We start from the raw sequence: 15367 nt of genomic DNA, 5'->3' as shown, positions 1-15367 counted from the left end.
GATTAGTGTGTTTCGACAACTTGGATTATAGGGGGTATGTTGAGATATTAGATATTATCCAAGTTGAGTTGTGTGACCAAGTCCAATGCTAATTAGGGTTTAAAGTTTGTTTCTTAGTTTGTTATTTTACTTAGTATTCAAGCCACTTAGGTGTATATAAATAGACACTTTGTAATTCAGTATTATCATTCAATTTAATAATACAATCTTTATTTATTTATTATCTCATTCTCTCCTCACTAAAATTACCTCAAGTACACTTGAATTCAATGAGTAAATAGTACCCATCTCTCTCAAGCTATTTTCTTGTAATGAACTCAAGCTATAAATAAAGTAAACACGAGTGTCTATCCTGATCATGCAATAATATTATCATGCAGATGGTCAATTAGAGAAGTGTACTAACAAAAGACGATGAAGAAAAATTGGGTTGACAAGTTGATGATAATTACTAAGAAACCTAGAGACCAAAACCATGTATGCCATTTCAATTGTCTGTGCAATGATGTAAAGAAATTTTCATAATCCAAAAAATCATTATAGATACCATTATGTATTCAATATTTTTTTATTAGATCTGCCACCTCAATTAATGAGGGATGATCTGATCGCTCAGGTTTTTTCATTTTTATTTTATTTTTTTAAAGTGATTTTTAATTAGCCTTTTCTTTTAAAATTCACCATAAATTCACTTTTGATCCAAAAATCATGGGACCAACACCAAAAATTCACAAATACTTTTTTATTCCCATTTATGATTTAAAATTAATTTTTGGATTAATTTTGATATTTTTGGTGAATTTTATGATTTTTAACTTCCGACTTTTGAAAAATACCAAAAAAATTAGTCAATGGTCCTTTGATCATACTTGGCTTATGATAAATCCCTTGACCATTTCTTTGGTGTTTTGAAGGGGTTTTAGGTTTTTGATCTTTGAAAACTTATTTTTCGTCATTCTTAAAATATTTTAAAATTAGTTTAATTGATTTAATGCTTTGATGAGCTTTTGTATTGACTTTATGTTGATCTTACTTCTGTTTGACCTTGGTCTTGGTTGAATTGGATCTTGACTTGGTCAGTACCATTGGACTTAGGAGGTTGATGAAGTTTAAAACTTCATCCCTCAAATGAATGAATGGTATTGATCAAGTGAGGTTCATCCCTTGACCAATTTGGGATCCCGTTCATTTCATCTCTCCATTTTCATCTTATTTTCCCCCCAATTATCTCTTGGTCAATGACTTCTCATGGATAATCAGCTAGTTGATTCATCAATGACCTTGTGTCAGATGAATCAACATAGGCTTGATTGAGATAAGACCATCCTCTCTTGTTTTTGTGTGTGATATGCTTTAAGAGCTTGGTCTTGGATACCTTGTCTATATCATGCATTAACACCAACGTTATTATTGACCTACCTCAAATAGGTATGACTTCTACATAAGCCTACTTGCGATTTCTTAACATAACGCTAAATTTGCCTCAAGGCACAAATTAACATACTAACTTGACAACTAACATTTAATTTTATTGTCATTTACTTTAATGCAATTTAAATTCTTACACTTTATCATTCCTTGTCATTTACATTCATGCAAATTGTTTATGCTTCACTTATTTTCATTTTTTGCTCACTTGAGCCATTATATTTTGTGCTTGTGATATATTTGTGATTGCGATCATGTTTTGTTTGTGGTCTTAGGACCTTAAAACACTTAATAAAAACAAAAACACTAAAAAAAACATTGGTGGACTGTTGGATCTTTGTCTGTGACTTGATTTGAACCTATGGACTTAGAGTAAACAACATTCCTGAACTATGGAAGAAAGACTTGGTCAATGCCATTAATTTGAGACCAAAACATGGTCAATGTCACTCATCTGACACAAGCTTGAGAAATTACCTTGGGTTTATCTGATACACTCTTTCTCTTTGCCTAAATTGTTATTTTGATCTTATTGTTATTATTTGATGTTTTCTCTTTGAGTATGTTTCGAGAGATTTTTCATCTGATACACATAAAGGACATTGAAGATTGCTTGCTTTGGAGTGCTAGCTTGGATGATTGGTTATCTTTATTTGATATAATTGGGTTTCTTATTAATTGCTTAGATGATTATGACTTTGTTGTTTTGTTTTACAATCCAAAGGAAATGGTTTTCTATTTGACACTATTGTCTTGTGGATGCTTCCCATGGGTTAGATCTTTTCAACTCTGAACTCTTAATCTTGTCTAAGATAGTCTCTTCATCTCCTTCCACCTCCTTCTTCTTTAATTTCAAAATCTCCTTCTCATTTTTAAAACTTCTTTGCTTGTTGTTTTTCAACTTAGACTTGTTTTAATAAGTAGAAACCTTGACCTTATGCCATTGATTTTGAAAATATTTTCTTAATCAAACTTGTAAGAAGACTTAATCATATTGACTTTATTTTCAAAAAGACCAAAAAGAATTAATAACTCCATCTAATCATTTTGGCCACTTGGTGTCTTTTTCCTTTTAAGCTTTTCAAAAAGAAAGTATTTAGATTTGAGTTATCATTGGTTGAGATGTAATTCTCCCATTCGATGATATGTTGAGTGTAAGACTTTCCATTTACTAGGGGTTATAGGCATACTTGTTGATTTAATTTGAGTTGGAGTCCTCCCTCTTAAATATTGTAAAACCCTCATTATTGATGGATGTTTGTCTCCCATTGATAACAAAAGATCTTTAAGTTTTTGTCTCCCATTGATGATAAAAGATTTTAAGTTTTTGTTAAAATCAATCCACCTATCTTTAAATTTTTTACCACTACGAGGTTTTGATCCCTCATTTATGTTAGTACATAGGCATAAGACCAAAAGTCTTATTAAACACAAACATGTAGATAATGAATTCTTTTCTCATCCCCTCATTCTATTTTTAAAACAAACATCTTTTCAACCAAAACAAGTACACACAAAAAGGCTCCCTAAGAGTACATAAGATACTTTGGGTGCTAATACATTGTCTTTGTGTAACCAACCCCCTTACCTATAATCTCTGACATTTTATTAGTTTTCATTTGAAAATTTCTTATCTTTGAATTTTGTTCGTACTTTCTTCCTTTTTCTTTGGAAATAATAAAAATGCGGTGGCGACTCTTATTTTATTGATGTTGAGTTAACCAATAGTTTAATGATCATGAATTTACCGATACACTATGTAGTTGAATTCAATGAGTAAATATTATCATGCAGATGGTCAATTAGAGAGGTGTACTAACAAAAAAAACGATGAAGAAAGATTGGGTTGACAAGTTGATGATAATTACTAAGAAACCTAGAGACCAAAACCATGTATGCCATTTCAATTGTCTGTACAATGACGTAAAGAAATTTTCATAGTCCAAAAAATCATTATAGATACCATTATGTATTCAATATTTTTTCTAAAAGGCAATGTGCATCTCATATCTAAATTTTGAGTACATAAGGTGTTGTAAATATTAGATTGTAAATAGTAATTATTTCTATTAGTAATGGGGCCCATTAGTCAAAGCCCATTAGGTCTTCTATTCTCTCTTATTTAAAGCATGTAGATGTAACATGTAAGAATCACTTTTTAATATATCAGTAAAATATTTTATAACATGGTATCAAGAGCTCCCGATTTTGGGGGATTCGCTTCCGCCTAAACCCTAGCCGCCTTGTAGCGGAGTTTTTTTGTTACTGCAGTTTGCAGTTTGTTGTTGTTTTTGGGTGTTTGGGTCATTGTTGTTTTGCGTGCTTCTTGTTTTTGTCCACTCATCTTTGAAACCCTAACCCATCCTGTTTCTTGGTTTGTTTTCTCTCGATTGTCCTTTCAATGGCTGAGATTATTAACGATCAACCACCTCCACCTCCACCTCCACCTCCACCTCCCACAAATCCACCAGCCCCATTTAATGCTAAGGATTTTGTCGTTCAAAAAGGTTATTGGCTTACCGGCAAAAATTATTTTCAATGGTCTCAGTTCATCAGACACACTCTTAAATGTTGCGACATGCTTGTTCATATTGAAGGAAATCCTCCTCTGGTTACTGCTCCTAACTTCCCTTCCTGGGATAAAGATGATTCTGCTATTATTACTTGGCTTTGAAACTCCATATCTCCAGAAATTAGTAGAAATTGCATGTATCTCTCAAGTGCAAAGGCAGTTTGGGAGTATCTTCGTCGCAATTATTCCATGAAACAAGATATGTCTGCTTGTTATGATTTAAAGAGGAAAATCTTCAACACTAAGCAGGGAAATCTTTCGATCACTGAGTATTTTGGAGTTCTCAATGGTTTTTGGATTGAGTTGGATCAGTATCAGAATTTGAAGATGGAGTGCAACAAGGATACTGCCACCTTGAATACTGTTGTTGAGCGGGATAGGATCTTTGATTTCCTGGCAGGCCTTAATGCTGAATTTGACCCTATTCGGGTGCAGATTTTGGGTAAGGAAAAATTTCCTGATCTTAATGAAGTTTTTTACACTGTCCGTAGTGAGGAAACCCGTCGTCAAGCTATGCTTCATGAACAACCCCCGGATGTGTCAGCATTAGTAGCTAACAAAACAACAAGACAAGGACCACCACCATCATCATCCAAGAATGTTCGTGACAAATTCTATTGTGAGCATTGTAACCGATCAGGGCATACAAAGGATAGGTGTTTCAAACTTCATGGGAGGGAGCAGGTTCTTAGCCGAGGTGGCGGTTCTCGCAACATGCACCAGTATCAGGCACATGTTGCTACACATGTCCAGGATACTGAAAGCTTTGAAAAGAGGGGAACTGATCTTTCCTCCTTCAGTCAGAATGATGTGGAACGGTTGAATCTATGCTTGACTCCATGAGTAAGCCTTCTGGTTCTGGGTCTCTAGCAGTTACTGGTAAGAGTTTGTGTTCCCGATCTCTTACTGTTTGTGGTAATATTCCTAAGAATGCGTGGATTCTTGACTCTGGTGCTACTAATCATATGACATTTGATTCCACATTATTATGCTCTTATACCACACCTTCGAGTATTCCTTATATCACTGTTGCTGATGGCTCTCATGCTTGTGTTGTTGGCACTGGAAATATTGACTTGCAACCTCCATTCCAGTTGCAATCTGTGCTTCATGTTCCCACACATTCCCACAATTTAATTTCCATCCATAAGCTTACCCGTGATCTGAATTGTAAAGTAATTTTTTCTATGTCCCATTGTGTTTTTCAGGACCTTACCACGGGGCAGACGATTGGAATTGCTAAGGAAAAGGAAGGGTTATACTACTTCTCTGATGACCATCCAAAGGTGTTGTCCTCCTGTTTCCAGTCTCAGTCTTCCTCTTCAGCCTCACAAATTTGGCTTCAGCACAAGCGTCTCGGTCATCCTCCATTTTATATAATTAAGTCTATGTTCCCGTCGTTGTTCTTACACCATTCTGTTGAGTCTTTTAAGTGTGATGTTTGTCAGTTGGCAAAACACAATCGTGTATCTTTTCCTTCCAGTTTTAATAAAAGTGATGAACCTTTTGATTTGATTCATTCTGATGTTTGGGGACCTGCCCCTACCTCTAATATTTTTGGTGCAAAATGGTTTGTCTCATTTATTGATGATTGTACTCGGGTAACTTGGATTTTCTTGATGAATACTAAATCCGAAGTACCACAAATATTTATCCAATTTTATAATATGGTACAAACGCAATTTGGGAAAGGCATAAAAAGAATTCGTTCTGACAATGGTAAAGAATATGTCAATCATACCTTTTCCAACTTCACTAGTAAACATGGCATTCTCCATGAATTCACATGTGTTGACACCCCACAACAAAACGGTGTCGCAGAAAGAAAAAATCGTCATTTACTTGAAGTTGCTAGATCTCTCCTTTTTCAAATGTCTGTTCCTACCTCTTATTGGGGTGAGGCAATTCTTACTGCTGCCTATCTGATTAACCGGGTCCCATCTCGAGTCTTAGGTAATCAAAGTCCTGCCCAATTTATGCTTTCACGTTTTCCATCTGTTCCTATCTTACACACTCTTGAGTCTCGCATTTTTGGTTGTGTTGCTTTTGTTCATGTTCACAAACAATATCGCAACAAATTGGATCCCCGTGCTGTCAGATGTATCTTTCTGGGTTATGCACCCAACAAAAGAGGGTACAAATGTTATCATCCTCCGAGTCGAAAATTCTTTGTCTCCAAAGATGTCACCTTTCATGAAAATGTGTCATATTTCACTCGTTCTCAGTCTCAGGGGGAGAACATAAGTGACTTAGAGTCAGAGTCAGAGTCTGAGTCCGAGTTTCTGATCCTTGGTCCTAGCCTCCCTAGAACACCTATCAGTGTTCCCTCTCTTGAACCCGAGTTGTCACCTAGTTTGAGTTTGAGTCCTAGTTCAACACCTGAATCTGAGCCAGTAAGTGTTCCTGGTCCTTCAAGGCCTTCTGTTTTACAGGAATCAGCACCTCCAGCACCAACTCTAGTGTATCAGAGAAGAAGTAAACCTGACCTTCTCCAGAAACAAATTCAATCGCCTGAACCGGAGGTAAGTACTGAAAATGATTCCTCTAGTGATGATTGTGCCATTTCTGATACTTGTGACACTAATCCAGTTGATTTACCCATTGCTTTGAGGAAGGATAAAAGATCTTGTCCCTCCCTATATCGACACCCTATCTCTCAATATGTCTCCACTAAACATCTTTCCACACAATATCAAAGTTTTGTTGCAGCTGTTGATTCTGTGAAAATCCCATCATCTGTTGAAGAAGCATTGCAAAATAAAAATTGGGTCCAAGCTATGGATGAGGAAATGAGAGCACTTGAAAAAAATGGTACTTGGGAGATTATTGAAAGGAAAAGAGACAAAAGTCCAGTTGGATGCAGATGGATCTATACTGTAAAGTACAAATCTGATGGTACACTTGATCGGTACAAAGCAAGACTAGTGGCAAAAGGTTATACTCAGACGTATGGTATTGATTATGAGGAGACATTTGCCCCAGTGGCAAAGATGAATACTGTTCGAATTTTACCATCTCTTGCTGCTTCATGTGGATGGGAATTGCAACAGTTTGATGTTAAAAATGCGTTCTTGCATGGAGACTTAGAGGAAGAAGTGTATATGGAGATTCCACCAGGTGTTGGCATAACAAATGGAGCTAACAAGGTGTGTAAATTGAAGAAAGCCTTATATGGACTAAAGCAGTCCCCTCGGGCATGGTTTGGAAGATTCACAAAGGCAATGATGTGTTTGGGCTATAAGCAAAGTCAAGGAGACCACACTTTATTTTTTAAACATTCACAAGGAGGAAAACTGACTATACTTCTTGTTTATGTTGATGATATTATTGTTACAGGAGATGATTTGACTGAGAGACATTTCCTCAAAGAGAAATTATCAGCGGAGTTTGAGATGAAAGACCTTGGGTAACTCAAGTATTTCTTGGGAATTGAGGTAGCCTACTCAAAGCAAGGCATCTTTATTTCTCAAAGGAAGTATGTGCTTGATCTTTTGCAGGAAACTGGCAAACTTGGATGCAAACCTGCAAGTGTTCCCATTGAACAAAATCACAGGATAAGCTTTGAGGAGGAAAGTGACAAAGTTGACAAGGGTCAATATCAGAGATTAGTGGGAAAATTGATTTACTTGGCACACACTAGACCAGATTTGGCATATGCAGTCAGTGTGGTGAGCCAATTCATGCATGATCCGAGGGTGAGACATTTGCAGGCTGTAGACCGCGTTCTACAATATCTTAAAGCAACTCCAGGGAGAGGACTTTTGTTTAAAAGAGGTGGAAATCTAACTATGGAGACTTACACTGATGCGGATTATGCCGGATCAGTGAGTGACAAAAGATCTACGTCAGGCTATTGTACTTTTCTGTGTGGTAACCTTGTAGCTTGGAAGAGTAAGAAGCAAAGTGTAGTTGCTCGATCAAGCGCCGAGGCAGAATTTAGAGCTATGGCATTAGGAATTTGTGAGCTATTGTGGATGAAACAAATTCTAGAAGACTTAAAGATACAATGTGAAGGTCCTATGACATTGTTTTGTGACAATAAATCGGCTATTAGTATTGCTCATAATCCTGTTCAGCATGACAGGACTAAACACATTGAGATTGACCGACATTTTATCAAAGAGAAGTTGGATAGTGGACTGATAACTACATCTTACGTTCCTTCCGGGCATCAACTGACAGATGTGTTAACAAAAGGCTTACCAACAGAAAGATTCAGGCAACTTACTTGCAAGCTGGGAATGATAGATATCCATTCACCAGCTTGAGGGGGAGTGTTGTAAATATTAGATTGTAAATAGTAATTATTTCTATTAGTAATGAGGCCCATTAGGTCTTCTATTCTCTCTTATTTAAAGCATGTAGATGTAACATGTAAGAATCACTTTTTAATATATCAGTAAAATATTTTATAACATAAGGTATATAGCAAACTCCACACTACCTACATCACAAATGTCAGATCAATACTTATTTGACAACATAATAACCATCAAATGCTAAGCTAAGCTAGTGGTATACAAGATCCTTGGTGCAGATAAAAGGCCATTTGGTCATCCTCATAAACAACAATATTGTATCAACAATATGCACCTTATTTGTCTACAGATACTTAATTAAACATGTCCTCAAATCAGAACTCAGGTTAAGAACATTCTTAAGTGCTAAATTTGCAAACAAAGATACATGCATCGACGAATACAAAGGAACTAGTGGCAACATTGATGGTGTAGTATCCACGGTTATTGACAATGTGAACTTGCTGGTCCCCTAAGTCGAGTGCATACCATTTCAAATCACTTCACCATGTAGGGCTAATTTTTTTCAGTGAATCAGCCGCGGGACTGAAAGCTGCTGCAGACAAATAAGGTGCATATTATTGACGTTGTTGCTGCGCATGTTGTGGCCAGTATTGATGATCAGATATTGCTCCAAGCTCCTCACCCTGGTCTAGGTGCTACAATATTGTTGAGGATACCTGCATATTGTTGAAGCAGTTGCCGCGAAATCAACTCTGAGAGATAATTGCTGCCCAACGTAGCTACTTCATCAATCATCTCCTTTTCTGAATCCTGTAATAAAACCAGGACATGGGAGTAAATAATAGTCGCATAGAAAAGTGAAGCTAAATGAGTAATGTTTAAGGTTATCAAAGAGGAAATTTATACCTGAGATGCAACTGCTTCCATCTTGGTTCCAGTCACACAATCACCCTTTAGGCCCCGGGTTGATCTGCAAATGGGCTAAAGAATAAAAATAACTCAATTGTTCCACACAACACAATGAGTAAGCCAACAAATCCGATAGATAACTTCATGTGGTGTATTGTAAGCCTATGCGAATATTGAAATTAACAAAATTTATTGATGACATAATGCGAATATTGAAATAACAAAGTATTTCAGTGACTCACCCCGAGAGACAGGAAACTTATATGATCAATTTGTCTTTAATGACTATGAACTGAATGTGAGCAATCTTACGTTACTACTTCCCTCGCTTCCTCTGCAGACTAGCTTCAAATAACGAGTAGTCTGTGATACACTAAATTAATTTTGATAGTCCACAACATTAACTTTAGATTGAGCAGCATCACTAACAAACTCCTTCCCAACACAATTGATGTTAAAGATACGTGAAGAGAGACTAGAGAAAATAATAACATATAAATCTACAGAAGAGACAACTAGTGAACAAGAACTTGTAAAATATAAACTGAGGGATGGATGGCGAAACACACAATACTGACGTGAAAGTAACTTAGACGAAATTTATACCTAAGATTCCACTGCTGCCATCTTGTTGCAAGCCAACAATCCCACTTGAAGAACTTGGCCAATCTGTAAACAGGAGAGAGAGATAAACAATTCGAAAATAAAAACTAAGCCACCAAATCTGGTTGACGAACTGGTAAACAACAAAACATGAAGTCTCAAAAATCAAAATGTAATTTAGAATCAAATAACTTTCTTAAGCATCTTTATCTTCCACACATGACAATCAAGGGTAGAAGGCTAATCACCTTAAAGAACCTTTCTAATTGACCAAGATGAGGAAGAAATATCAAGTCAAGATAATTAGATAAATGCACAAAAAATGTGGAAATGCATAAATGGTATTCATTAGAGATGAACTTAACTAGTGTTACAAAAGCTTGATAAAATCTTCACCCAAAAAGAGAAGCTTGACAAAATATATATACATCAAAATTAACTCATTCTAATATATAAACAAAAAAAGGTACCTGACATATTTGCGGTGAGTTGTTTCTCCTTTTCGTCTCTGGGACTGTGCCTGATCACTAAGACATTTACTGGATTTGGTAGCAGTTCGTGTATGTGAATTTGGCTTTTCACAACAGCAAGATTGGGCAGCAGCAGGAGTGACACATAATGGAATACTATGATTAAAAAAATGAGTTAGTGTTATAATATTGTATTTTGATGTTATTATTATTGAAATTGATATTAATTGATGATTACATAATAACAAAGAAACAAAAAAGAAGTATTTTAGAGACTCACATAGACATGAAACTTATGTGATCAATTCGTCATCGATAATTATGGCAGGAATGTGAGCAACCTTACGCCACTCCCTCCCTCGCTTCCTCCGCAAACTTGCTTCCAATAATGGACAACGAGTCATACTTAGTACTAAAAGAGATGAAGGCAATCCTTTTTTTGGCAAAGTCTTAAGTTTGGGAGCATTAACAATCTCAAGATTTTGGAGAGAATTGAGATGTTGAAGCCACTTCCCGTCAAAGCTTGTATCACTAAGACCACAGATGCATAGTGTCACAAGAGATGAAGGTAGAAATGCCCCCATCAGCGTGGTCACCATGATATCGTCGTTAATTCGCAACACTGAAAGACAAGTGAGATGCTCCCAAGTTGGCTTAGTATTCCACATAATCCCTCCAATAGAGCCAACAGTCAGTTCCTGCAAACTGCTAGGTAAATCATCCATGACAAAAGATTGAAGATTTGGTAGATTATCAACTTCCATTTCTTGAAGGTTGGTTAGAGTGTGCATTGCTTCTGGTAGTGAAGGAAGCTTCTCACACTTCCACACTGCAAAATAAACAAGGTTTGGAGTGGCCAATCCACCTGGGGGAAATGACTTCAATTCAGTACAATCCCATATTTTGATGCTTCTAAGAAATGAGAGACTCTTTAGTGACGCATCTTCTGCAATTGATATTGATTTTAGATTTTTACAACCCTCAATAAACAGACTCTTGAGAACAGGGAGAGCACCCAAGGTAAATGATGTCATTGAATTGCAACTATACGATATTTTCAGTTCCTCAAGCAATGTGTAATTGGACAAGTATTCAAGAGGAAGGAACTCTAGATTTTCACAATTACTGATTATGAGAAATTTCAAGGTTTTTGGCAGACCGTCTGTTGGAAAAAACATTGAAGATGGAATGCCGTCTATGGTCAGCTGTTCAAGAGAATTCAAAGGGAACGTCAGTTGTCTGAATACATGATCAGATAATGGCATTGATAGCACCAGTAAAGGACATTCTCTTAACTCAAGTTCAGTTAAGGAAGGAAACTTGCCAGCTATGTTTCCTACTATCAGTTTCGGGCACTTACTAAGCGATAAATTTTTTAGATTAGGAAACGTTGTAGTCGTACCTCCAATCAAGTCCCATTCCTCCCACTCTTGCATATTCTCAAAGTGTAGATTCTCCAAAGAGGGAAATGGTTGAAATGAAGAACCACCACTTCCATAGAACTCAATACCAATTGTCCCTACTGATTGCATCCCTTCAATAATGAGTTCTTTCAAATTACCCAGTTGTCCAAGGGGTGGAAGCCATAAACAATCATCACAATTCGAGATTCTTAAATACACCATGTTTCTATATGAAGAATCACCCAACCAATTTGGAAAGTTGATTCCACCATAGCCTTTGATGGTGAGACTTTTCAAATTTGTTGAGGGTTGCAAATGATCAAGTATAACACTTCTAATTTGGGAATCTGGAAAAGTACTACCACGGTCCCATTCCAAAGCTAATTTGTCTATTTGTTCTTTTATCTTTATATTGGCTTGATCTACTTCAGAGGGGTCATTAACATTGTGTAGTTGCGAGATGGAAAGTTTTCCATGTAGGTGGGGAAATTTCCCCAACTCTGCAACCTTCAATCCATCATTATGTTTGCTGACAACAAAGTCGGACAAAGTGTGTAGATTTTCTAGTTTGGCTATTTGTACGGGCATCTCCCGCAAAGCAGCGTCACTAACGTCAAGGTGCCGCAGATTAACCAATTTTCCTATGTCTTCTGGCAATTCAGTTAACCTTTTACAGCCTGCCAACAACAAGAATTGCAGATTGTAAAGCTTGCATGTCTCAGAAGGCAATCTTTCAATCTTAGTGTGAGAAAGATTTAAGTACTGTAGGTATAATAAATTTCCAATAGAGTTGGGAACCTCAGTGATACTCTTGTAGTTTGACAAAGACAAGACGCGTAACTGTTTCATTGTTGGCAGCAAGTCATCTACTACCTTGTTTGATAGCAAACAAAGAGGCAATTGTTCTTGTAATGGTAATGCTAGAAAGGTGCGTAGACTTTTTAATCCATACAACTTATCAAATTTATCATGTGAGTCATATATCCCTCTGTTGTAGGATAAGTTATGCACCGAATGATGTAGGTTATGGTCATCCAAATTTATACAATATGGAGATGAAACCTCAGTAGCCAAATCATAGATGAGATCGTGCATTTCAAAGGTTGCTTCCTCATCACCAATAGATCGTCGATGTATCAATGATCTTGACACTAGTACATCAAAGTATTCTTCTCCAACTTTTTCCGGATCTGTAGATGATTCTACTAAGCCTTCTGCAATCCACAACTGAACTACCATATTTTTTTCTATGATGGACTTCTTTGGAAAAATCGAACAATAAGCAAAGCATCGTTTTAAAGGAGTCGGAAGATAATTGTAGCTCAATTGTAGAAAAGGTTGCACGTCATGATCTGTCAATTCCCAAATGTTACTTTGTAGCACATAATTCCAGTAATCTAGGGACAATTTGGTGCGAAGAAAATCCCCAAGCGCCACTGCAAGAAATGGTAAACCGTAACACTTTTTTGCAATTTCTCTGCCGATTTCTTCTAGATTGGACCGTTGTTGGTCATTACATGCTCCAAACGCATTTCTAGCAAGTAAAAACCAGCAATCTTCACTTTTCAGAGGGCTCAAGTAATGGACAGAACCAAAGGTTTCCATGGATGGTGAAATTCTCTCATCCCGTGTTGTGATGATGATCCTGCTTCCCGTTTCCGCAACACTAAAGATGTCCATCAGATGCGTCCAATTGACAGACTCCGCATCCCACACATTATCCAATACAAGCAAAAATAAGTTATTGCTAATAATTTTTTTGAAAAACACTAATATAAGATTCGCGTAAAGGTCACCCGGGTCATTTCTTTTTGTATTGGCAAATTCAATAACCTCCCGATTCACCTCATCATCCCTAATTGTTTGCGAAGTGATAGAATTAAGAATGGCTTCCAAAACCTTGAAAACAACAAAATCTTTCGATACAACTGCCCACCCTCTCAATCCATATTTGTCCTTAACTTGAGGATCATTGTAAAGTAGTTTAGCAAGGGTTGTTTTACCAATCCCTCCCATACCTACAATAGAAATCATTCTTATTTTACTAGCACCATCAGTAGCATCTTCTTCTGACAACAAAAAACTTTTAAGTTTGTTTATATCACTATCTCTTCCATAAATATCAGACTGGTTATCAACGGCTTCAGAACTTTCAGGATTTTCAAGCCAAACACCTAATTTACCTTTCTGTCCACTTCCTGAACTCAATAACTCCAATCTTTCAACTAATTTCAACAATTTAGACTTAATCAGTTTTTTAAACCGTTTGAAAGGAGAATAAATAGCATTTTTGAGAACCTGAGAAGGAGAAAGAGTTAGGGTTTTATACTCCGCTTCCACTTTACGCCGCAATGCCTCGGTGTTGATTTCGTCAAACAAAGTTTCGAGTTCAAAGACAGCATAGCTCACCATATCGAACCATTCATTGGAATCAGCATCGTCATTAAGTAGAACTACGATCCTCGTCAATCTTCTCTTGAGCTTTGTCAAGAGTGAAACGTCGAGCTTCGTCTTCCGAAAGTTATCGATGAGCTCAGTAGAACCAATTTGTGCTAACAACATCTTCACAGAATTTGAGAGTGTGAAGAGTTTTTCTCTCTGAAATTCAATAGTATCCATTAGTTTCTTAGTTTAGAAGAAGAAGAATAGATTGAGAAAGAAATGTGAATGAATGTATAACAAAACTCTGACTCTTGTTGTTAACGTGTGAAAGTATGGAAGAAGAGACGGTTAAGTAGGCTATCAACTGGATAAGAAAAATCTCATTCTATTTCACTAAATTGCCGACTACCGTATAGTTACCGTAAATTATTATTAGTAATAGCAAATATTTAAACTATTGTTTTTGTAAAAGTTTACTAGTAATAGAGAAAAAATAAAACTCGCAATAAAGTAATCAATTTTCTATAAATTATCTTTGTCATTTTTATCAATTATTAATATTTAATTTTTTCTGAATTATTATTTAATTTATTAATCTATTGAGTATGATATCACATGCGAAAAATTTCGACAAAGAGATATTGATTTCAAGATAGGAAATTAAATTAAAAAGTTAATATGCTACAACTTTTTTTCCTTCTATTAGTTTTTTTTCTTCTCATGTTTGTTTATGCAATATCATGTTTATTATTTCTTCTCACCTTTCTATTTGACTGTGTTTAATACGTGATCACAATTAAATATTATAGTTTCTGACATTTATTGGAATAATTGAATAAATGCATTTGTTTCTTCAACATACTGTATTGAATTTTTCTAGTCTTTATCATTCTTTTGTTAATTTATTTTATTTTTGTTTTCTTTTTAACGAATATCATTAATTAAGAATGAAAGAAAATGAATTACTATTTTTTATGATGGGTATGTATGATGCTTCTATTCTCTTATTTGTAATATTGTCTATTTATTGTTTATTTATAGTTTGAGTGAAGTCACACTGTCATAGTTGATTGGTTGATTGTTGTTTATATTGCAAAAATACATTTTTCATTCACATAGAGCAAGAAGAAAAGAGTTATTCCTACTGGATAGAAAATTGATACTAATATTTTATTTCATGTTAATTTGTATTTTGCCAAGGCAGGATCATTCAATTTTTTATTATATATCATCAATTTCTTTCTTCAAATTTTTAATTTAATTATGTTAATTGTTTTATTTTGAAAAATGTCATATTTTTACTTATCAGGGATACTCATAAGAAACATCCAAGAAAGG

General features: G+C 35.7%; 1 protein-coding gene across 8 annotated transcripts; it reads right to left on the bottom strand.

Moving 5' to 3' along the window:
- Positions 1-8528: 8528 nt before the first annotated feature.
- On the bottom strand, positions 8529-14405 carry LOC127085785 (putative disease resistance protein At3g14460). Of its 8 annotated transcripts, none has more exons than XM_051026322.1 (6): positions 10525-14405; positions 10245-10400; positions 9778-9840; positions 9414-9534; positions 9169-9243; positions 8529-9072 (listed from the first exon to the last, which is right to left on the bottom strand). In XM_051026322.1, the coding sequence occupies exon 1, from the start codon at positions 14264-14266 to the stop codon at positions 10538-10540; it is 3729 nt and encodes a 1242-aa protein (XP_050882279.1). In that variant the 5' UTR covers positions 14267-14405; the 3' UTR covers positions 8529-9072; positions 9169-9243; positions 9414-9534; positions 9778-9840; positions 10245-10400; positions 10525-10537. The 8 variants fall into 8 exon arrangements, with proteins under 8 accessions (XP_050882279.1, XP_050882284.1, XP_050882281.1 ...); XM_051026327.1 differs by having other exon boundaries at positions 9169-9232; XM_051026324.1 differs by having other exon boundaries at positions 9414-9516.
- Between the last annotated feature and the right edge of the window lie 962 nt (positions 14406-15367).

This window comes from Lathyrus oleraceus, chromosome 5 (genome assembly GCF_024323335.1).
Source record: "Lathyrus oleraceus cultivar Zhongwan6 chromosome 5, CAAS_Psat_ZW6_1.0, whole genome shotgun sequence".
NCBI classification, from domain to species: domain Eukaryota; kingdom Viridiplantae; phylum Streptophyta; class Magnoliopsida; order Fabales; family Fabaceae; genus Lathyrus; species Lathyrus oleraceus.
The sequence above is the reverse complement of the archived record's forward strand: the minus strand, read 5'-3'. Positions and strand labels throughout refer to the sequence as shown.